Here is a 25175-nt window from a genome sequence, read left to right as displayed (position 1 = left end):
GGACATTGTGTTAAGGACTGTACTCGGTTGGGTACAGAGAGGGTGGCCCGCTGCGCCGGGCGAACGGTTCAAAGAATTTGTTAAGAAACGAGATGAGCTCTCGGCTCAAGGGGGGTGCCTGTTATGGGGGGATCGTGTAATAATTCCTGTTAAGTTAAGGGGAAAGGTATTGGACCTCCTCCACGAGGGTCACCCAGGCATCGTAAGGATGAAGGGGTTAGCTAGAAGCTATGTATGGTGGCCACTCATGGACGCAGAGATTGCCGAGAGGGTAGGGAAATGCCAAGCTTGCCAAGAGTCCAGACCTCTACCCCCAACAGCCCCAGTCAGAGAATGGGAAAAGCCCCAAGGGCCTTGGTCAAGAATCCACATTGACTTTGCTGGCCCCTTTCATGGCCAAACGTTCTTAGTGGTGGTGGACGCATTTTCCAAATGGTTGGAGATCATACTCATGAAGTCCACCACGGCCGAAGCAGTAATCGCAACCCTGCGCCACCTATTCGCAACTCACGGGTTGCCGGACACTCTGGTGTCCGACAATGGGCCCCAATGCACGGCAGCCCAGTTTGAAGAGTACCTGGCAGAAGAAGGCATCCGACATGCCCTCTCTGCGCCTTTCCACCCTGCGTCGAATGGCCTTGCAGAGCGTTCCGTCCGGAGCGCTAAGGAGGCATTGTCCAGGCTCAAGCCAGGGGACTGGCAAACAAAAATAGACTTTTTCCTAGCCGTCCAGCACAGAACCCCAAGCACGGCCACTGGGAAAAGCCCAGCCGAATTGCTAATGGGACGGAAACTCCGGTGCCCACTTGACCGCTTGAACCCCCATTACACACCCGATGGTTACAAGGGGGAACTAGAAAAGACAAGGGAAATGAGCATAGGCGACCGGGTGTGGGCCCGAAACTATGGGGACCGCCCGAGTTGGGTCGCAGGACAAGTAACAAAGATAACCGGCCCAAAATCGTACGTGGTAGAGCTACCAGACAACCGAGTGTGGCGGCGCCACATAGATCAGTTAAGGAAACGAATAACTGACCAAACCAAACCAATAGAGACAGACAATGACCAATACCACTTTGAATCTACAGCTGACAATGACCCGGGGGAGGCGCAAGACTTAGCTGAGGTCCCCGAGGGAAGCAGCAGGGAAAATTCCAAAATTAATCCAAGGCCGGATGGCCAAGAAAAAGAGTCGGCCAATAATCCGGAGCCCGATGGCCCAGAGAAAGAGCTGGGAGGAGAAAACAGCCCCTCCGACCAGCTCAAAACACCACCCAGAACTGAACCGCGCAGGTCAGAAAGAACTAGGAGACGCCCAGGTTATTTGCGTGACTACGTCGAAAAATAACATGTGAATAAATATGTAAATAGAGACAAAGTGTTTTCTGGGAGGGGAGGAGTGTTATGTATTAACGTTTGTACCTTTAAATATTTGAGCGGGAAATCAGCACGTTGCTGATTGGACGAAGCCTCCAACAGAACTGTATAAAAGGAGAGGTTTTTCCCCCAGCCTGTTGCTGGGTTCACCCTATATTAAAGAGCTGTTGTCACTACCCTGGTCTCCAGCCTCGTTACTTCCAGAATATAACAGACGTCCTAGAATCTAGTATATATAGAAGGTATTTAAAAGATTACAGTTAAATGCTAAACAAATGGCTTCCCATTTTCAAAAATCATATATCCCTATCAATCAGAACTGGTGTAGCAAAAGTACATAAAATAATAATATCCCTGTATTATTTTTTAGTTCAGTTTCACAGACTGTCGCATCAAATCTAATTTCTAGCAGTGGAGTCAGAGAAGAAATATCTGATTTTCTAGCTCTGTTTATAAAAAGAGGCATGATGATTTTGACTCCCATACCTGGCATAGCCATTGCTGATAAAGTGTGATAGCATCTCCATCTTCTTGGAGCCGCAAAGATACATTCATTTAATGCTTCCCCATAGCACAGATGTAGCACACATATTGAGACACATTAATGAGAAAGCTGTATGAAACTTTAGAATTATATGAAAGATACATATTTAGCTGATCAAAATGATATTCCCAATTCTTCCAGGGGAAAAAAAGATAATTGGAAAGAAGTCTCAAGTTTGTTTGTTTTGCAGCAGAAGGCTTTGATGTACCCAAGAGAGAAGAAAAGTGAAAGGTAGACCTTCAGCTTTGCTTTAACTTGTTTTAGCTATACTGTGAAAGCATCATATAATATGAAAAGGAATGAACCTGCAGGAAGGGTTCAACCATAACATAAACCTTGAGTGTTAAACCCTAATCCGTCTACCTTAACCAGACTGGGTTCTAAACATTAAACTGCACCTGCTACACAATTTGCAACTCAGAAGGGTATTCATGAGAAATTGAACTGAATTCTATCCAGCTGAGCAAAGGCTATAGAAAGATGAAAAGAATTGGGAAAGGCTTTGGCCTAGAGAATTCTATAATAGCTGGGATGAAGTCTTACCTTCCTGACTAGAAATGTCTGCAGATAATTAAGTAGAGAATCTAGTTTTTAACCTAGTGGTTAAATACCAGGCTAGACACAAAGAGATATTTCCTGCTTTAGGTATTAAGTATGAAAACTGGCTAGGGTTGGTCATTCTCTCTCTCTGGACAAAACACCTCACAGGGTTGTTGTGTGAAAAATAGGAGGAAGGAGTAACAGAATAACAGAATTGGAAGGGACTCTAGAAATTTGTATAGCATTTCAGGCAAATGGTTGTCCAATCTCTTCTTAAAAATCTCCAGTGTTTGAGCACCCACAACTTCTGGAGGCAAGTATGTTCACTGTCTTGTTTATAACAATAAAGGTGAAATTAAAAAATAAATAGTTCTGCGTGCATTTTCAGCAGTCTAGGTGGGTATCTCAAAAATCTAAGGTGTTCAAAATAACTAAGATTATATGTACTATATACCTGGTTTGTCTGGTTTACTTTTGTCACCTTTACATAGTATTTTGAAGACATCACAATATTGGTCTCACTATAATTGGTAATGTAGAGGGCAAGGCAGATCTTTGAAGTATGCCAGAACCATTATCTGGGCAAAGTGGAGTGAAACATTATTTTAGTTCTGAGAAGCAAGATAATACTCAGACATGGCACAGGCGCCTGTCAGATTCCATGGGATATAAGAAGGAGGGAAGTACAATCAAACCTGCAAGGTTCTGTTATTACAACGTACCTCGATATCTCAATGAAATGTAAAGCTAGTATTCTTGAAAGGTTGCTTTTATGTCTGATCTATCTTGTGGGACTGACAGATTAAAACAAAATCATGCTATAATAGGACAGGGCTCTTAAGCCTTTCACATAAGCAGAATAGTTTTGAACAGTGATACTGAATCCTCAAGGTATAACAGACTGGGAATGTGCAGATGTACTAATTTAGGAAGGTGGAAGTCAGAATCATCCAGAATTATATGAATTGCTATTTGTATAAAAGTTGAATAGGCCAGTAGGTAGCTTTGTTTCTCCTTTTATGGATTTATATTGAGACATTAATAGCGCTAAAGAATTACTTATCAGAGTGAAATCTGCTTTATTATACAGTTTTTGTATAAGCATTGGTAAATGTTTATGTAAACAAACAGTTCTGTTCAATTTATGTCACCAGATAACTAGAAAAGAACTCAAAGGTTGCTTTAAAGTCAATACCAGCTTCAAGTAAAGCTGACTTTGACTGGCCTACATATTTTCCAAGTAAGGGTTGATCTAAATTGGTTGCTCTTTCCTCTTTAAACATTATCATCCCCTAGTCAGGCCTGCAGTTTGACTTGTAAACACTTTGCTTCTAAGTCCGTGATGGCAAATCTATGGCAGGCGTGCCAGCGGTGGCACACAGAACCCTGTCTGTGGGCATGCACGCCATTGCCAGCTGCTCTTCTCGTTTCTGGCGCATGCATGCCCACCGGCCAGCTGGTCTTCGGGTTATGGTGCTCTGATGTGCGCACATGCTCATGCACGCGTGTGCACCTTCTGGTTTGGGCACTCGGTGTCAAAAAGGTTCACCATCACTGTTCTAGGTTATTTAGTGCTATTTGGAGACCAGTGGGGCAATAGCTATTAAGAATTTAACTTACAGTTTTGAAGCCAGTTTACTTAGCTATTAGAATAAAATATTCAGATTTCTCATAAGTGTATAATTTAATAATGCCTCATTAGATGAAATCCTTATATGCCCAATTTTTCATGACCTGCTTATCACTGGCTATCCTTAATCTGAACTTTGCTTATGTACTAACTAGTAACAAATCAGAGCAAGGTCCAATTTGCCAGAAGAAAAAGGAAAGCAGCTCTTAGTGAGATGATTTTTCCAGATTACTTCCCCTCCCTCCCTCTCCTTCCTCTCTTCTTTCTCTCCTTCTTCTCCTTCCTTCCTCTCCTTCCTTCCTTCTTTCCTTCCTTCCTTCCCTTAAAAATACTAATTATTAACCAAGATAAATAATTTTAGACTGATACATTTACTTATTTCTTAAACTTCTATCATTGCCAAGTCTTAAGGCATCTTACACTGAAAATTTAATTTACAAAGATTAATGATAAAATTTAAAGCACTGGAATGGAAGTTACCAAGAAGAATTTTTAGGTCTCCTTTTCCTCACTTGGTGGGATCACAAAACACCCTTGTGTCTGTTTCATACTATTGTAGCAGTAGCTGTGTTTTGCAATAAAACTTCATGGAAAATTTATTTTGGCTTGAAATCCAATCCATGTTTAATTCTGATTGGTAATATTAGTAACAGACTACATTTCAGAACACAGTTTTTTTGAGAACTAAAGAAACAGTTTAACTGGGAACCATAGTGAATATTTCTGGTATGCTTTTCTTTGAACACAATCTGTAAAGCAAAGTAAAAATTGCAAGGTTAGCAGTTCTCTCAGTTTGAGACAAATCCTGTATAGTCTATCAGACTTTACTCCAGAGGTGAAATGCTCCCGGTTCAGACCAGATTGCTCAGTGATGGCGGCGGGTGATTCGGAGAACAGGTAGCAAAAATCCCTGTCCCCCCACCACGTCTAGCTGAGCCGCACAATTATCAGAGGTTTTTTTTTTTTTTTAGTTTTAAAGGCATTTTTTCTTTGGCCGAAAAAATGCTTTTAAAAGTAAAAAAAAAAAAAGTCTTTGATGATTGCACGGCTCAGCTGGGATCATCAGAGGCTTTTAAAAACATTTTTTCTACAACCTCTTCAAAAAAATGCTTTTAAAAGGCTCCTCTGGTGATCCCAGTTGAATTGCCTGAGCGCCAGAACCTTTTAAAAGCATTTTTAACAACCTCTGGCCAAAGAGGTTGTAGAAGAAATGCTTTTAAAAGTAAAAAAAAAAAAGTTGGCCACACCCACCCGGTCATATTACCCCCCCACCCCACCAATCCATGCCCACAGAACCAGTAGTAACAAATTTTACATTTCACCCCTGTTTTACTATAAGTAGTTACTCCAGCATTACAGCATTGTAAATATTTTATTAATTGAGACTCAGCATATCACATATACGATGGCTAAATTAACCACACTTAAGAATGCCATTAAAACATAGTTGTTATGAAGTAAATATTACAGTAATTTGCAAGTGAACATCTCACAAAACAAACTTAAGATCAAGGACTGATTTGGAGAATGGGAAAGAAGATACTTCAGGGTTGTTTTGTCTGAGTTTGCTAAGTCAGGATGATACAATTTTTAAGAAAAACCTTAACCTTGTTTAACAGTACAGATGTAAATATTTTATTCAAAATAACAGTGACCAATAAACTTGTCATTTGTAAACTGAATATATATTTTTCAGGTTTCTGGAAACAGATAATTTATTTTTCAGAAGAATTTCGCAATATGCCACTGCTAAAACTTTGGATAGGACCATTCCCTCATTTGATCTTATATCACCAAGACACTGTAGAGGTGAGTCCCTTTTCATTCTTAATGGATATGCAAGATGATTCTAGGTCTCGGGGAAATCTTACAGGTGAGGATGATGGCCAGTATTTTGACTCTCTTGACAACCTTCTGATAGAAATACCCTGCCAAGTCTCTTTTAGAAAATTATTGGTGGAACTATTTGCCCTTTTCTAGAAACAATTGTATTTAATAGGCAAATGGTAAGTATAGAAGGGGTTACATCTTTAATAGTGCAAAGAACCCTGAATTAGCATGAAACTGTGTGGACATTACTACATTGCAACTTCTGGATTCTTTTAAAACTTGGGATATTAGTCCAAAAAGAATAATGTAACAATTCTGAAATACAAATGCACACATACATTGGATAATCTCAGGTTAAATGCCATTGTCATTTTCCACTGACAGAAAATAAACCACATAGTTTTTTTAATGTTATTAAGATAAAGGTAAAGGTTCCCCTCGCACATACGTGCTAGTCGTTCCCGACTCTAGGGGGCGGTGCTCATCTCCGTTTCAAAGCTGAAGAGCCAGTGCTGTCTGAAGACGCGTCCATGGTCATGTGACCGGCATGACTCAACGCCAAAGGCGCACGGAACGCTGTTACCTTCCCACCAAAGGTGGTCCCTATTTTTTCTACTTGCATTTTTACGTGCTTTCAAAACTCCTAGGTTGGCAGAAGCTGGGACAAGTAACAGGAGCTCACCCCATTACACTGCAGCACTAGGATTCGAACCGCCGAGCTGCCGACCTTTCGATTGACAAGCTCAGCGTCCTAGCCCCTGAGTCACCACGTCCCTTTTAATGTTATTACATAATAGCAAAATTAAGTATCCTGTTTTATACTACAAATTATAAATAACATCAATTAATAATACAATTCTTGGAGTCATAACTCCTGGAGTAATTGTCAACATGACAGAAGTGAGATGCTCTGATTCTTCACTTTTATGGTTGTTGATCTCTAGTCCCCACAGCTTTCTTGACAAGATTTTTCAGAAATGGTTTGCCATTTCTTTCTTCCCCTGGCTGAGAGAAAGTGACTGGCCCAAAACACCCAGATGGCTTTGTGTCTAGGCTGGACTAGAAATTATATTTTTTCTGGTTTTTAGCCTGGTGCCATTAACCATTGGCTCTGTCATATGTTTTTACATACACTAAACATAAAGTTGGCAGGAATGCATATATGTTATTGCAATAAAGTGTGGTGGGTAGAATGGTTATGATGGTGGGACTATCTAATACATCCTCATGACTGAATGCTTAAGAGTAAGTCTCATAATACGGTAGGCATATTTTTTGCATTCATAATTTCCATTAACAAAAGCAACCTGACTGTACATATCAAAAATACAATGCAGGGTGTGGCCTTAAAGATAGAAACCATGTCAAAGCATAAGTAATGGCCTTTGAGACAGTGCATGATCACACTGTCTTCTGTACTGCCTTGGAAAAGTTTATATCTCAGGTTTTCCCCAATGAAGCCTTTTTATATGATGGGATGAAAGTGGGCTCTCTAGTGCTATCCAGAAACTGTATGGGAGAATTTAGGGAACATATTCATACCAGGAACTGAAATATGAATTCACTATTTTTTTTTTACTCTTACTGTATTTTCAAACCTAGTCCGTATGTGTGGCAGATGATTCAGACTACCACATGGCTCCAATAAATTTATAGCCTGCCTTATTACCCAGTTTTATTATCAAAGTGGTTGGGTGTAAATAGAATGCATTACCAAAGTAAACATTCATCCATATAAAGTAAAACTGCTGCAGGTAACAATAAACTACTAAGACCGAAGGAAAACAGAAGCATCTTAATTGTGCTCCCAAAGAAGAAAAAAATGGCTGCAAGAAGCAATTTCCAGGCAGTGAACTCCACAGCTGGGTTGTTTTGCCAGATATTTTTCTTAGGTTTCAGATAAACTAGCTGCCAACTTCAATAGCTTCTTCAGAAGGTTCTCACTCTAATAAAAGGGCTTGTTTATAACAGGTGACGTAATATCTCCAATAAGCCTTAAACTATTAGGTATTCAAAGGCTAAAACTAACTCATGCTGTGAAACTACTTCATCAGCATAGATTTGAACTCCTTCTAAAATAAATATAACTATATGGAGAGATAAATTGGGTAACCACAGCCAAAGTATGTATGCAAAGCATTGTTATTGCTGTGACTTTGCCTGACTAATCTTCCTTGGAGGAAAGACAAGGTTGAGGAATCTATCATCTCTGATACTATGGAGCTCTGGAAAGTTGAATATAGATTCATTGCACCTGCTGACTCCAGTACTGAAATTTTGGCTCTAGAATGGGAGACAGGATTCTCCAGTTTCTCTTGTTAGATGAACCAAGCAGAATGAATAGATCCTTGAATACAACAAGGATATTTAAGGAACTTGCAAATGTTCTGGCTGTACCTGTATATTGTTTTGAGAAGTACTGGAAAATAGATAAAATATCAGATGGTTGGAAGAGAGTCAGTATGTTCCCTCTTTGAAGGAGAATTGGAATGATCAGTCAGCATAAATCAATCATCTTGAAAACAATCTAGTTATTAGTGTGAATTCTTGTCAGACTAATGTTTAATTTTTTTGATTAAATCTTTAGGTTATGAAAATACTTTTCATGAGCAAAGAAATTGTCAAAATACTTTTTGATGGTGTGATGAGGCAGAGGATTACAACTTAATAAATACATACTGTCTCAAAAAAATTCTGATCAGATGGCAGACTCGTATTCTTACTTGTACTGTTCAACATTTTTGTTAATAGTTTTGTTGAGCAGGTATAAGAAATGCATATCACATTTGCATATAAAGCACAACATTGAGTGGAGTAACCAATGCTTTGATTAATGCTAATGCTCTGGTATGAGATTAACCTTAAAACAATCAACATGAAATTTATTTGATTTGCTTAACGAATGCAGATTATGATGGCCAGATTTTTGGGCTATCAATGCAGAATTCTGCATTGATATCCCAAATTTTCGCTTCCTTTTATCAAAGTATAAAGTGATAAAGAAAAAATCAATTCCTGTTTATTTTAAAGTTACAATACTGTAGTGTGTTTTCCAGGTTATCTTACGTAGCTCAGCATTTATCGAGAAGTCCTCTCTCTATCGATTTCTTCAGCCTTGGCTAGGAACAGGACTTCTAACAAGGTGATGCAAAATGTAACTCAATTATTTTGCAATTAATTAAAGTATGTGCTTGAATCATGTGGTGCAACACTGTCTTGTGGAAATCTTAAGACCTGACTGAGCTATTATCTCTGTTGTTTAACCCTTCCTGAAGATGTAAATACACTAGCACAGGGTGTCAAACTCAATTTCATTGAGGGATGCATCAGGATTATGTTTGTCCTTGGAGGGCTGGGGTGGGCATGGCCAGGATGGGCATGGCCACTTTGACATCATCGTGTCGGGGTGCCTGTGGTGGCCCAAGCGTTCTGCCAAAGAAAATGGGCTCCCAAGCTCCGTTTTCAGCTGGGACGGCCTCCTGTAACCCTCTGCCAGCAAAAGCAGAACTCGGGAAGGCTCAGTTTTCACTGGCAGAGGTACTGTGGGCCAGTCCTTCACTGTTTCCAGGGCAGCCCCGCGAGCCAGATCTAAACACCCAGTGGGCCGGATCCAGCCCATGGACCTTGAGTTTGATACCCCTGCACTAGAATAGAATAGAATAGAATAGAATAGAATAGAATAGAATAGAATAGAATAGAATTTTTTCTTGGCCAAGTGTGATTGGACACACAAGGAATTTGTCTTGGCGCATATGCTCTCAGTGTACATAAAAGAAAAGATATGTTCATCAAGAATCATAAGGTACAACACTTAATGATAGTCATAGCAAAAGAAGAAGAGGCTAGATCTGAGATTGCCATATCTGAAATTATACCTCAAGTCTCCATACAAATGTATCAAAATACTCTCCTCTAACCATTGCTAGTGGAGCAGTTACCTTTTGGCATATGATGCTATATAGACATGTGGTCTTAATGTGTAGGATCAGTGGTCAGGTACCAAGTTCTTTTTACATTTACTCAATACCTGGTGCGGTTGGGTTTTATGAAGAAAATTAATATCTTGATCTGGTTTTGTTTACGGAAGTCCTGAGTTTTATGAGTCAGTCATAAATAAGATTTTAATATACTGAATTTATGGTTCTGTTCTTCTGAGAGAAAGACCTCAAATTGTTAATTTAAAATGAAATAGAAAAGAGATAGAGGGATAAAGTGATGGGGTTTGTGTATTGCCCTAGCCATGATTTGCTGTTGATGTTAAACATCAAATTAAATAATTGTTATCAGAATAGAGTTGAAGATATTAAAGGTTGAAGGGGAGATAAGAGCAGAATCAAGATTCACTGTATGGGTGGACTTTAACCAGAACCCAAGTGGATTTCTCTTTTAGTTGCTATTAACTACTACTTGTTGAGATTACATAGCACACACTGCAGTTAATTTACAGTGGAAGTGAGTCTTTTCTAAACTCCTTGTTGAAGTTTTAAGAATACAAGTATGAGTCCAGAGTTATGAAAGCTGTTATATTGTAATGAAGACTCTTGAAACTAGCCTTCTCCAATCTGGAAGCCCCCCCAGATGTGCATATTTTCCTAAAATTCCATAGCCTTCATTGCCATTGCTAGGAAATCTGGAAGCTAAAATTCACACATCTGATGACAGCCCAAATAAAAAGTTATCTTATGTTTTTATCTATAGTAGCTCCCTCTCCCTCCCTCCCCCCTCCCTCCCCCCCTCATCTGTCATAGCAGTGTAGAAGAAAGATTTGGTTGGGACAACCTTATTATTTTTAATTCTTTGTTTTGCAGCACTGGGGAAAAATGGCACTCCAGAAGAAAAATGTTAACTCCAACTTTCCATTTCACAATCTTAGTAGAGTTCCTTGAGGTGATGATTGAACAAGCCAATATCCTTGTTCAAAATCTTGAACAATATCTGGACAAAGATCCATTCAACTGCAGTTTATACATTGCATTATGCACTCTTGATATAATCTGTGGTAAGATTTGATTATTGTCTAGAAACACAATATAAAAAGCTGAAATAAAGTCTAAATAAGTCTAAAAATCCATCTGTTTATGTTACAGAAATAATTTTATTGTGATATGTGACAACAAGATAGCAACTTTTTCTATTGACCCAAAGAGAAATACTATCTACTATAGTATTTTTTTATAGGACCTTAATCTCAGAAACCAGGAGGAAGGCTGGGGCAAGAATTCCTTCTGAATGGAGCTCTGCAGAATTCAAATAACTCAAAGAAATCAGCAAAACAAACTCAAATATTCTATTTCACACTGCATTCAGTTAAATTTATTTGGAAATAAATTAACTCAGCCCTCTAAGCGTGTGAATGTCATGAATTTAATTAACAGCTAGGTTCATACATTGCTCCAAATCCAGGTTAATTAACCATGGCTTACTGAATGAATCATAATTGCTTGAGTCCATAAACATGCTAAATCAAAATTCTAAGGAGTATGAACTCATTGCTTGAACTCGCAAGAGATACCAAGTCAAAACTAGACAATCTGTGTTATGGGTTTGTGTGCATGGTGAACGAGGTCTCAATCTTCCTTTTTTCTCTCTCTGTAGAAACAGCTATGGGCAAAAATATTGGTGCACAAAAGAACAAAAATTCAGATTATGTCAAAGCTGTCGAAAGGTGAGAGTATATATATTGCAATTTATATATATTTATATAGAAATTAATGAAATCCAGTTAGTGAGTCCCAGAACTGACAAATTAGTTTTACATATGTAGATTGCACAACTCCTATTATACAAAAATGAGACAAAACTGGTTGAGCATTTTGTAGCCTGTTGAGCATCATAAGCAAGCTATATGTCAAATGATTTATTGCACATTTTATGGTTACAAAACAATGTTGTGGCAGAAGACCAAGCCAGATAAGGGATGTCAATTAGTCCATTATCTAGTCTTTTAATATTTAGTAGCTAAAAATTACACTATACGTTCACATAATGAATTATTACATGCTAAGTTCTTGGTGTTCCCTGACTTCGTTTTTCTTCTGAAGATGTCTCATTACCAGAAATGGGTAATATCATTAATGCATATAAATAACCAACAAACTCTACAAAAGTATTATAACGTTGTTGTTTGTTACTCTAGTATGAGTGATCTAATTCATCATAGACAGAAATCACCATGGCTTTGGCCCAACCTTTTGTACAGAATATCTGGAGAAGGAAGGCAACATTACATGAATCTGAAGATACTTCATAGCTTTACAGATAAAGTGAGTTCCAGAATACCTCTTCATGTCACAGTTTGTGGACTTATTTCTATCGAGCTTTTGCAGTCATGCCTCTTTTAGATTCGTATTTGACATTCATCTGAGTATTAGGCCTGTGGGAGGTGGCCTCATTTCATCTTGATGAGAAGCTTTGCACCATGGAGTCTATATGATTTTTTTCTCTGAGAGAGGCAGCAGCCTAGTTTGTGTCACTTCTGGGATCTCTCTCCCTGCTCCACCAATAGCAACTCCAGCAGTTCTCTGAGGTAACTGAGAGACATCCCAAAAGCTGTGCAAAGCACAGTAATGCAGCACGTTTGCTTTTAGAAAACAATGAATGAGTGAGGAGTTTGGCTCAATACAATAGCATTGAAGGAATGTCTTCTAAAGCATTTCATTTGATTCATGGTATTTTTTCTGTTACTTCAATAAAAGCTTTTTAAAATGTATTTGCTACTTTAGCCTTATAGAGGCTAAAGGCTTGAGAAATCATGACCAAATGGTCAAATGTCTATTGTTCTTTGTGGTTGTTTCACAGTTTGATTCTAGAGCTTCTTGGACCAATAATTAATCCCATCTAAATCTATTACCGCTCTGTCACCACCAGAAATGTCTCTATATATGGGCATATAGGGGATCTGGGGTATTTTCCTAGTACTCATAAAAGCGCTTTGCCTACCCTTCCATTTACGACCAAGTATTTTAGGGTCAATGTTGAGTTCGGCTTTTTTGTCTGAATCCTGAGCAGGTGTAAGATTTCAGGGAATCTGAAGTCTCTAAATTTCCAAACAGTCTTCAGAGATTTAGATATATTTCTAAATTTTGTAGATAGATACATTATCGATAGATAGATGATAGATAGATGATAGATAGATAGATAGATAGATAGATAGATAGATAGATAGATAGATAGATAGATAGATAGATAGATGATAGATAAATAGAATACAACCTTGAGGTTGGTGAGCACTTTACAGGTTCTCCTCAATTCTTTAAAACTTTTTAACTTACATTACCAACTTCGATGAGTTTTTCAATATACTGATGAATGGAACAAGAGGTTCTGTTCTTTGAGATTTAGTTTCCACTGTGTTATTCTGTTCAGATTGATTTCACAGAACAGTTGTTTGATTTGTAGCTTGAGTCTGATCCTACATGTTAGATAGCAAGGAAATGCCTAACTAGGTCTGCCTAATGTTGGTGGTTGGATTTTCCCTTTATTTACCATCAGAATGCATAATTCTTCTCTTAAGAGATACTGTTCATTATAGGTAATCCTCCACTTAGAACACTTCATTTAGTGACTGTTCAAAATTACAGTGGCACTGAGAAAAGTGACTTATGACCATTTTTCAGACTTATGACTGTTGCAGCATGTCTATTTTTACATGATCAAAATTCAGGAGCTTGGCAACTTATTCATATTTATGATGGTTGTAGTGCCTCAGAGTCATGTGATCACCTTTTGTGAACTTTTGGGTAAAGCAGATTCACTATAGTTGTTAAGTTAGTGATCCATTTAACAACTGTGGCAAGAAAGGTCATAAAAATGGGGCAAAATTCACTTAACAACTGTCTCTCTTAGCAACATAAATTTTGTGGTTAGTTGAGGACCAACTGTACTTTTGCATGGTGTTGCATATAGCATATTTTGAATTATATATAATAAATGGTATTTTCTCACCACTCTCTAAGGTTATTGAAGAAAAAGTGTGCAAAATAAAGCAACAGGAGCAATATCAAATTGGTGCTGCCAGCAGCAACCACCTAAGAAAGCACAAAGAGAGGAAAGCTTTCCTCGATATGCTTCTGAATGCCAGAGATGAAGATGGGAAGCAGTTGAGTTACGCTGGTATACGAGAGGAAGTGGATACGTTTATGTTTGAGGTACAGAGTGATCAGAACACAACTGCAAAGAGACCACTGGAAATCAGTTCATTTCTCTTTTGAATGCCACAGCTTTCCTCTGTAAGACTATAAATCACAATAAACTATTTTTTCTTAGGCTACCAGTTGTAATATGCTAACATTTAAGTATCTTTATTTTACGTTCTGCCATATTGGCAAGCATCCTTATGGTAGCTAATATTTTGGAGAACCAAGATTTTTTTTAATCCACATTATGTGACTAAGATTAATAAATATCAGGATTATACTTAAAGAATAAGGCTTTAACTAGGTTTTTAACTAAGCTCTTTTAGGAAGGAAGTTCTCCAGAAGGGAGACTCGTATGGCACTTATATCCATCATAGCCACCTGGCACACCCATGATGGTTGATGACTTTGAAGACAATAATAAAGACCGGGAAGAAATAATTTTAAAGATGGAAATTCAAGCCCTAGAGTTGTGTCTGTGCCCCCCACGTCAAGCTTCAATTTTGTCATTCTCAGATTTCTTCCGATAGCAGTTGGTAACCATTGTCAGTATACCATGTCCCATACCATATTTAGTTGAAAAAAGCAAAGATTAATTTCTTCCATGTCAGGAAGAAACAAAGACAAGCAAAACTCCAGAATCTCTGTTGAGAATAGACTTGGCATCAACTCTTTATTTTTTTTACCTCACTTTCAATCTCTCTCAAAAAAACACTTTAAATTTAACAGGGCCTTCATTTAAGATTGTGCCTTCTTTGGATATTTTGTTATTTTATGAAGCATGTAGGAGTTCCTGTATTTGACAGGTACATGCGAACATAGGAACTCCCACATGCTTCCTTCTTTCTCCTTCCAGTAGAAACATCAAAAATAAAATAAATAAAAATAAAATAAAAAATAAAACAAGATCTTGTTCCAGGCTCCACCATACCTAATAGAGCTATGCAATACTTCACATTATATTGCAGATCAGGAATGTCAAACTCACGTCGTCACAGTGGCGTCATGTGATGTATTTTTCCCCTTCACTAAACCAGGTGTGGATGAGGCTACCACGTGACACATCCGGCCCGTGGGCCATGAGTTTGACAGCCCTATTGTAGATGGATGCTTTGAGCATCTTGGGAAGCAAATGTAACAGCTACCTGCAAGTCTTTCATGAGATTGGCCTTAATGTTCAGTTGTCCATTAGTGGGTAAATATATATTACACAGTCAAAATGCTTAGTTCCTTTTAATCAAGCTCTTTGCCCGTTTTTTGCCCCTGTTAAATTTTGGTACTTGGTTGCTGATCAAGGTTTCTTTCATGATTGCTTTTTGCATTGTAATTTCATGTTGTCCTTCCAACATTGCTATTTAAAAGCAAAAGTATTGCTGTGAACCTGCCAAAGCTAAGTATTGTGATACCCATTGATTTCAGGGAGATAATTGTGTGTCTGATTTTGGCTGAACTGCATCAGCTGACATACAATTATGCAAACTTCCTTGGCCTAATGATATTGAGATGTATCAGGGTGACAACTTCCTTAGTTCCCAACCAGCATGGCTATTAGCGTTTGCAATTGGTAATTGTATCATAACCCTTTGACAAGATGCCAAGTTAAGAAACGTAATAGAGTTTTATAGATTGAAATTTCTTCTCCTAGGGTCATGATACAACTGCTGCTGCCTTGTCCTGGGCTATTTACTTACTTGCAAGGCATCCAGAAATCCAAAGAAAAGTTCACAATGAACTGGATGAAGTTTTTGGTAAATGTTTCTTTCCTCTTAAGCATTTTAGTATAATTCTGGGGTAGAACAGAATTCACATAGATTCTATGTAACCAGTCAGAAATATTATATCCAGAGGAATAAGGAACTCTGAAATCTGACATTTGAAAAATAATCTTGATTATTCATAAATGTTATGCATTTTGCCCATCAAGGTGAGTTCCATTGTTTTTCTTTAAGAGGAGCATCTGTAGAAAGTTAGCCAGTTTCTTTATTAACAATAACCATTAAAACCCAAATACTAACCCATGAGGCCTTAGAAAATACCAGAAGAATCATAGGCTGTATTATTATTATTATGGTAGGTTTTTATGCTGGTAGAAATGTTATTAAGATGTTTGTGTTCTGAACTTTGAAGCTACACTTCAGTCAAAACTGGTCTGGCAAATATTTTGAGATATTGAATCAAAATTTCTATTCCTGACCATATCAGGAGTAGCTCCAAAACACTGTACATAAATCATGTGTTTGTTTTTGGGATGAACAGCATTATAAAGCACAGAAAAAGAATGAGAAATAGTGAGACATTTAAAATGAAAAAGAAATATAGCTAATTACCTAACAGGTTTACATACCTTTCTAGCTTTGCAGGTTATCCTTGCTTCAACCACTTCTATGTCACATCTACATTGTCTTTTGTTCTTTTAACAAGGAGAAAGAAGAACACATATGCATGAAGTCATTTAATTTCTTTTGACAAACACTAGAGAGCACATTTCTCCACCTTTAGAAATTATTTTCCATTTTTTCCAACATTTAGTTAATGTTCTATCAAAGTACAAAAATTGATCTACTTTATTTTTTCACTTTCTAGGTCTAAGTTTCAATCATCCATTTTCTCTATCAAATACAATCACTTTGGCTTTTGATACACTATTTTTCAGACACAAATTCCTTGTCAAAACACATAATCTATATAAAATTTGCTGCAAAACATTGGTCAGCAACACAGCACTATCTGCAACAAAAATGCACAAATATTTATATCCCCATCTTAAAATACATCTTCAGTATCATCACATTCATTATTTATTTGTAATAAATACACTGAACAGCCAGTGGAACATTACATATCCTTGTATTACTCTCTGCTTAATGCTGAATCATTCACTAAGCATTATATTTATTTCCACAGATGCTTTATCCTGATCGTCTTGTCATATTCAGCAATCAGTCTTTAATTCTATAATCTATATACTGCTAAAACTGTTGTCATGACTTTTAATTGGGTGAAATGGTGCATCATAGGGCAACAATTTTTGGACCAAGGTATCTTAAGTAGATTAACTTAAAGAATGTGTCCAAAATCTGGGATCCATGACTCCTGATGAAATGAAATCTGGAGATGTTCTAGCAGCTTCAGTGCTATTGGCTGCCACAGTCACATGAACTTTATTTTCAGTTTAGTGGCAGTTTTTCAGCCAGTCTTGCATTTCCTCAATCTCTTCCCCAGCCAGCTGCAGCCACTTACCTGCCCACTGGAAAGGGGTGGGGAGGAAGGAAGGTAAAGACAGAAAGAAGGAAGGAAGAGACAAAGGAAGAAAGTAATAAAGGAAGAAAGAAAGAATTCTGTTGCTCCCTGTGAGATTCTCACAAGGAAACTCAATTGGGAAGCTGGTGGGAAGTCAGAAGTTGTTTCTTCTTTTACTGCTTTTTTATCCATCCTTGTTTTTCTGCTTAGGTAAGGAAATATCTCTGAAATGATAACCCATCAGGGCATAGGTTGTCTAGTATAAATGTATGAACTTCAATAGATTTGTGCTCCAGCTTTACATTCAAAGAAAAATATCTTTTTCTAAGAAATTATTTACCAAACTATTCTTATTCATTCTAGGACTATAAATGACCCTAAAACCTATGTCATGCCATAGAATCATAGAGTTGGAAAGGACTGTCCCATATATTGATACTTCATAAAGTATCAATATATACTTCATAAATCAAAATCTTTGTTGAATTCTAAGTTGTGACATTCCTAATCTATTAAGATAGCTACTCTATCAAAAGAAGCAGATAATGTTAGCCTGGCATTATTTGTTTGCAACAAACCCATGCTGGTCCCTGTTAATTTTAGTTTGCCTATCTAAGGTCTCAGAAACAGGATGTTGAATTTTCTCTTTGAGCACATTGCCCAATGTAGATGTCACATTCTGTGATTTCCTAGTTCCTCCGAATTCTCTTTTTTGAAGAAAGGAATGGCATTTTTTTCTCCTTTAATCTTTTGGGCCTTCACAGTCCTCCAGGAATTCTCAAAGATCATTAAGAGTGGATCTGTACTACTTCACTAGTTCCTGAGAGATATTCCATCTTACTTTGGAAATGTGAATTTAATTAAATGAGCTAAGTTTATTGCTTTGTCTATCCTGAGGTGCTGTTCCTTGTTTCTCCAGAGGCATAGCAATGACTAACCTGGGCTTCATTTCTCTTCTGAGAAAAGACAATTGCAAATTCTGTATCAGAAGTTCTTTTTCTCACTTTCACCCATCATTGCTTCAAAACTTTCTCCTCTTAATGGACCTACACTCTCTTTTCTTTTTATTTCTAGAATACCCAAAGAACTCTTTTTTGCTGTTTAGGGTATCTCACAAACATCAGCTTGTTTTGAGCTTTAGCTTTTCTGTCAGAATTCTTATCATTTCTAGAGATTAATCTGCATTTTTCTTTACTTATGTTTCCTCCCATTTCCTGGTTCAAGTCTCCTCAGTGTTTTATACAAGTCCACATGTCAGTCTCTATATTTCTCCCATTTAAATTCCTTATGGGAGTTGTTTGCAATTGTGCTCGTTCAATAGAATTTTCCATCCTTCCTGCACTTTTATGTTTTTTTTATCTTAAGGCACTTTCCCTGAAACCTATTATTTCACTATCACCATCCCCCAGGACAGTGATGGCTAACTTTTTTGCCAGGAAGGGGGAGGGGGGGTTCACGTGTGTGCATGCCCACACTCATAATTCTATGCGCCCCGCCCCCATGCATGCACGTGTGACACTCCCCCCCATGCTCCATGTGGGACCAGAAGTTGGCAAACGGGCCATTTTTGGCCTCCGGAGGGCTTCTGGAGGGGTGAGGAAGGCTGTTTTCACCCTTCCCACACTCCTAGAGACAGCAAAAAATGGGCCTCCCCAACCCCCCCCCCGATACCCTCCAGAGGCAGGAAACAGCCTGTTTCCCTACTTCTGGTGGGCCCAGAAGCCCCGGAAATCAGCTGGCCAGAACGCACATGCACGCTGGAGCTGAGCTTGCATGCCCACTGATATGGCTACACATGCCACCTGTGGCATGCCTGCCATAGATTTGCCATCACAGCCCTAGGGTGTAGAATGAGTCTGTCACCAGCCTATGAATTCCTATATTAATAGACACCCACAACATTTCTAGATGACAGCAATTTATACCAAAATCATAGATTTTACCGCCCCCCTTCATTCATAATTAAGACTATATCTTTTCTTTTTGACATATATTCAGTAATTCTACTTCACAAGACAGACTCCCCTTGGTCAGACCTATCACATATTTCCCCCTTCTTTTAGCTTCACAAATACACAACATCTTTATTTGTCTTTCTTTCACGGCAAGCCATTCCACTTATTAATTGTTCTCAATGACAGGAAATTTCTTCTTAATTCTAGGTTGAATATCTCTTTGATGACCTTCCATTTGTTACTTCTCGTCCTGCCCTCAGGTGCTTTGGAGAATAGGTTGACTCCTTTTCTCTGTGACAACCCCTCAAATATTGCTAGCTTGACTTCTCTTCATTAGGCTAAACATGCCCAGTTCCTAGTCCTTATTCTGGTTAAACAACACTTTCATTTATCAATTTTAAAATAGATAGTGCCTATATCTAAATTAGATGACCAATCTTGTGCCATACACAGTGTTCTCTCTTAAGAACATCACTAGTCAGTTCTAATACATTTTGGCAACTAAAGGTGCTCTGCCACAAGCATGCAAATGTTTTTGTATCTGAATTATTAACCCTTCTGTAATGATTACCTTATTGAGCTAACATTTTTTTGTTCTTTTATCAGGTGATTCTGACCATCACATCACAATGGAAGATTTGAAAAAACTGCGATATCTGGAGTGTGTCATTAAAGAAGCACTTCGTCTTTTCCCTTCTGTTCCACTTTTTGGCCGTATTCTGAATGAGGACTGCTATATTAGTAGGTAGTCCAAACAGCTTGTAAGGAGAAGTTTTGTGTTATTGGACTTTATCAACTTTAAGAGCTGTGGTAGTGCAATGGTTAGAATGCAGTATTGCAGGCTAATTCTGCTGAGTGCTGACTGCCAACATTTTAGCAGTTCGATTCTCATCAAATCAAGGTTGATTCAGTCTTCCATCCTTCTGAGGTGGGTAAAATGAGACCCAGATTATTGGAGGTAATATGCTGACTCTGTAAACTTAGAGAGGGCTATAAAGGACTATGAAATGGTATATTAGTCTAAGTGCTATTGCTATCTTGGTATGACAAACATTTGTTGTTCTTTGGCAGGAGGATATAAAATACCAAAAGGGACTGATGTCATAATTCTGCCATATGCATTGCATAGAGACCCTGACAATTTCCCAGAGCCAGAGGACTTCAGACCAGAGCGTTTTTTTCCTGAGAATTCCGCTAGCCGACACCCATATTCTTATATCCCTTTTTCCGCTGGGCCCAGGAATTGCATTGGTATGTACCCAGAACAAAGTTGTATATCCCTTGGTTCTCTGAAGAATTATATGTCTTGAAATGATGACATTTTTTCCCAAAGAAGAGGTAATCATTAGAACATAGAACGATAGGCTTGGAAGAGAGCTTACACATCATCATCCCATGATGGCGAACCTATGGCACGTGTGCTAGAGGTGGCGTGCAGCACCCACTCTGATGGCACACGAGCCGTTGCACCAGTTCAGCTTGGCCATGCATGTGCATGCGCCTCCTGCCAGCCAGCTGGACTTTGGGTCTCTGCCGTGAATGCGCAGGCGGGATACGTGGAGTGCCATGCGTGGGGGTGTGGTGGTCTGCAAGAAAATTTTGTTGGTCTGTGGAAAATTTTGGTGGTCCACAAGAAAATTTTGGTGGTCTGTATTTTTGCTGGTGTACCCTGGTGCAGGAGCTGTGGCGCAAGCGGGCCGAATCAGCGATTGCGATGGCTAGAAGCCGTGGGAGTGAAGCACTACTTGCACTTGCGCAACATCAGCATTCCGCCTCGGTATATTTGCCCAGCCAGTGGTGCAAAGCAGCTCTCATCTCCTGCCGCTTCGGACTCAGAGCTGTAAATGGCGACTGGTCCATGGAGCAGCCGGATTTTGCTCTCCATTGCGGATGCCAGATCAGCTCCCTGTAAACTCTCGTCTCTCAAGGAGCGCTTGCTGAAGTGGCATGGGAAACTTTGGCTGGGCTCCTCGAGAGATGAGACCTTGCAAAGGGCCAGTCTGGCATCTGCAATGGAGAGCAAAATCCGGCTGCTCCCCTGACCAGATGCTGTTTACCACTTCGAGTCCCAAGTGGCAGGAGACGAGGGCTGCTTTGCTCCACCGGCTGGCGCAAATATACCAAGGCGGAATGCTGATGCCGTGCAAAATGAAATAGAGAAAAAGAGACAGAATGAAAGAGAGACAATGAGAAAAAAAATGAGAGAGACAGAGAGAAAGAGATAGACAATCAGAGAGTGAGAGAGAGAGAATGAGAGAAAATCAGAATGAGAGAGAATGAGAGACAGAGAAAGAGAATGAGAGAGAATAAGAGAGAGAGAGAATGAGAAAGCAAGAGAGCACCGCCTTCTTGGAAGAAGTGCGGGGGGGCTGAAGGGGGATGTCTTGCATTAAGTATAGACCCCCACCTCAATTTCGCAAGGTCGATGCAGCAGGCAGCGGTCCTTCCCAGCGCGCCTTGTTTCTCTGGAGCACTCCACCCCCTCCTGCTTCTGCCCGCCTCCTCCTTCCGGAGTCTCTGGGCTGCTTACTCAGCCGGAGGGAAAACTCAAAGGGTGCTCCACCGCACAGCTTGCCCACCTCCCCGGGGATGTTGACCAGGGGGCTGCTCTCTTTGCAGCTCTTGCTCAAAGCCGCCTGGCTCTGAAAGGGACATGCAGAGAATCAGAGAGTGAGAGAGAGAGAGAATGAGAGAGAATCAGAATGACAGAGAATGAGAGACAGAGAAAGAGAATCAGAGAGAATCAGAGAGAGAGAAAGATAATGAGTGGGAAAGACAAAGAGAGAATGAGAGAGAAAGAGGAAAGAGGGGGAGAGAGAAAGAGATGAGAGAGAGAGAAAGAGAGAGAAAGGGGGGAGAGAAAGAGAGATGAAAGAATGAGAGAGAATGAGTGGGAGAGAAAGAGAGGGGAGAGAAAGAGAATGAGGGAAAGAGTGGGAGGAGAAAGAGGGGGGGGGAGAGGGGGAGAGAAAGAGAGAAAGAAAGAGAGAATGAGTGGGAGAGAGAAAGAGACAATGAGAGAGAAAGAGTGGGAGAGAGAAAGAGGGGGAGAGAGATGGGAGGAGTGGGGAGAAAGAGAGAAGGGACAGTGCCTGAAGGACCCCATCCTGTCACCAGGCTTTTCAGCAAGCGGCACGCTGGATTCGTACTAGTGGTCCGCGGGATTTAAAATTATGAATTTGGTGGTCCCTGAGGTCCAAAAGTTGGGGACCCCTGTTTTGGAGAATATATCCATCCCCTCTTCTCTGTGACTGCCCCTCAAGTACTGGAAGATTGCTATCATATTACCACTAGTCTTTCTCTTTATTAGACTATATATACCTAGTTTCCTCAATCCTTATTGGTATGATTTAGCTTCCAGACCCTTATCATCTTATTCCTCTTCTCTGCACTTTTTCTAGGGTCTCAAAATCTTTTTTGTATTGTGGTTATCAGGTGCAGTATTCCAAATGTGGTCTTACCAGGCAGTATAAACATTTGGAGTAACTCCTAGAAGTGTCATAAGTTATGCTTGCTTTCTTGGAAGAAAGTATCAAGAAGGATCTCTCAAGACATCACACTTTAAAAGAATTATGGCGAAGCTAGATTTACTTTAGATGACAGCTTCCAAGATGATTAAGATTAAAGCACCAGGTTAGAAACCAGGTGGTTGAGTTTTAGTCCCACTTTAGGCAGGAAAGCAGGATTGGGTCAGTCACTCTCTCTTATCTCAATGCACCTCCCAGGGGAAAATAGGGAAGGAAGGAGTATTAAATATGTTTATTTCCTTATTTATAAAATTTATAAAAATAACAAAGGCAAATAAATAATGACAATGATCTGGGAACCTAGTGATTATGGGGAATAATTAAAAGAGAGCTAATATTTAGCTTCTAAAAGGGAAGTCTAAGATCAGAAATAAAAATACTCTACAAAGCTGATATGTTTGAGAATTGAAAGACTTGTTTTCTTTAGAAGTTGAAGGCAGGTCAAAGGGCAATGGAAGTATGTCTACATGGTTGAAGTTGATAAATAGTACAACATTTGCTTAGAATAGGTTTGGAGGTTTTTAAATGAGTCTTGGTGGTCATGTCTAAGCCATTATTTCATGGAATCCTGCAATGAACAGAGATAGAAGTTAATTTTTATATTTCTTCCAATTCCTACAATTATTATATCTGCTTGTGCTTAGGAGAAAAATATGAATAAGGTGTAGATTGAAAAAAGACACTCGGGTTATTTATTTATTAAACTAGTAATTTCAATCTAATATTTTGCACTAGAAAAAAAATAGGGCTGAGTCATATTGCTGAGATAGAACCACTTCCATGATTTCCTGCAATATGAATAATTTATAAATTAAGATTCGTGTACTCATTGCTCCTTCCTTCTCTTTTGTACCAATGAAGCAGAGGCCTTTATCATCTAACAAACTTCATTGCCCATGATGTTAACATAAGAGTAATCATTATAATTTAACCATGGTTAATGAGAACAACCAAATTCATGGATTATTCTCATTAATAGTTTTATCTGTTTGGTGATTACAAAAAATTGTGTTTGAGAGCAATGGATAGTGTAACCCCAAAGATTCATAGTCTCAGTAAAGTGATGGAATATCAATCTTCTGAGAAGTCCCACAGCAAAGAAAGAGGCAGTTGAAGAGAATATTCGAAGGATATAAAATTTATTTTCAATATGTTTACTATAGTACAATCCACTTCCTATTATGCTGCTTTACCCAATGGGATGGCTTTGTTTTGACATCTGTATAATGATGCTAGCTGCTTAATAAGGCTAGAATACATCTCCTAATATCACTCAGTGATGTTTTGGCTGAGCAGTTATTGGAGTTTCATGTGCTGTGCAGCCTTAATCAATGAATCTGAGATCTTGACTGTCATTGAGTTACATTGAATAATTATTATCACTAAAGAATAAATATTTGGTATCACAATTCAGTTAATGCCTTTACTTTTGAAACTCATATGTAGGTCAACGCTTTGCCCTGCTAGAAGAAAAGACAATTCTAGCAACCATATTTCGACATTTTTGGATTGAAACTAAGCAGAAATGTGAGGATGTTCATATGGTTGCAGAACTGATTCTTCGTCCAAGCAAAGGCATCTGGATTCAGCTAAAAAAGAGACCAACTTGCAATTCTTCGTATAAGAAACTACAGGAGTAGTACATTCAATCATTTCATCGATAAAAACCATGCATTTTGATGAATGGACAATAAAAATGACTGACAATGAAGAAAGTAGCTTGCTTTTAGAAAACAATTACAATCAAAGAGTTTTGTGATTGTGGATCAATGCTCAAATAATTAACTATACCGAAACAAAATAAAATACATCAATCACTACACATCCGTATGTACATAGGGCAATATAACAGTATAGTAATATAACAGTTGTCAAGGATGATATGTTAAACCTGGTACTGCTATGTTAGGTCATTGGTTCTACTCATGAAGTTTCTCATTAAAGGTTCATGATGAAAGTTAGGAGTCCTGAAGAAAGCAAAGAGTAGGAATAAATACGAAATGTCACTGGGCTGAAATAAGAAATAGAGTTCCTCAAGGATTTCTTCTGCAATGTTTTTTTATGATTTTTAACTTGTTTTTTAACTTGTTAATAAATAATCTTGACTTCGAGATAAGAGCTAGTCATCTGCAAACTGTATAATGCTACCAATAAAGAATAATACTATTGATCAAATTCTGTTAATCAAATAATATATATTTGTGTATGTATGTACGTATACACACACACACACTAATATATGTAGTAAATCTATATATGTAGTAGATCTATCAATAGTAATAGCATATGTATAATACTATTATTCAAAATCAGTTCTGAAGAGTTCCTGAAGTTTTTAAGCCAGTGGTGAAATCCATTTTTTTTTACTACTGGTTCTGTGGACGTGGCTGTGGCTTG

At 38.6% G+C, this 25175-nt stretch overlaps 1 protein-coding gene across 4 annotated transcripts in view; it reads left to right on the top strand.

Moving 5' to 3' along the window:
* LOC131203549 (cytochrome P450 4V2) overlaps window positions 1–24946 on the top strand; it is a 29371-nt gene extending 4425 nt beyond the window's left edge. The window contains exons 2-12 of one of the 4 annotated variants that reach the window (XM_058193896.1): window positions 2112–2152; window positions 5788–5900; window positions 8978–9063; window positions 10730–10920; window positions 11517–11586; window positions 12058–12184; window positions 13877–14068; window positions 15702–15804; window positions 19858–19992; window positions 20323–20502; window positions 24225–24946. In XM_058193896.1, coding sequence (XP_058049879.1) covers window positions 5832–5900; window positions 8978–9063; window positions 10730–10920; window positions 11517–11586; window positions 12058–12184; window positions 13877–14068; window positions 15702–15804; window positions 19858–19992; window positions 20323–20502; window positions 24225–24418 — 1347 coding nt within the window. In that variant the 5' untranslated portion in view covers window positions 2112–2152; window positions 5788–5831 and the 3' untranslated portion in view covers window positions 24419–24946. The remainder of the gene's footprint in view (window positions 1–2111; window positions 2153–5787; window positions 5901–8977; window positions 9064–10729; window positions 10921–11516; window positions 11587–12057; window positions 12185–13876; window positions 14069–15701; window positions 15805–19857; window positions 19993–20322; window positions 20503–24224) is intronic. The other 3 variants (XM_058193897.1, XM_058193895.1, XM_058193893.1) reach the window with 3 other exon arrangements.
* Window positions 24947–25175: the final 229 nt, after the last annotated feature.

The sequence above is a fragment of the Ahaetulla prasina genome, chromosome 8 (genome assembly GCF_028640845.1).
Source record: "Ahaetulla prasina isolate Xishuangbanna chromosome 8, ASM2864084v1, whole genome shotgun sequence".
Taxonomy (NCBI): Eukaryota; Metazoa; Chordata; class Lepidosauria; order Squamata; family Colubridae; genus Ahaetulla; species Ahaetulla prasina.
This window is presented reverse-complemented; position numbering and strand designations above follow the sequence as displayed.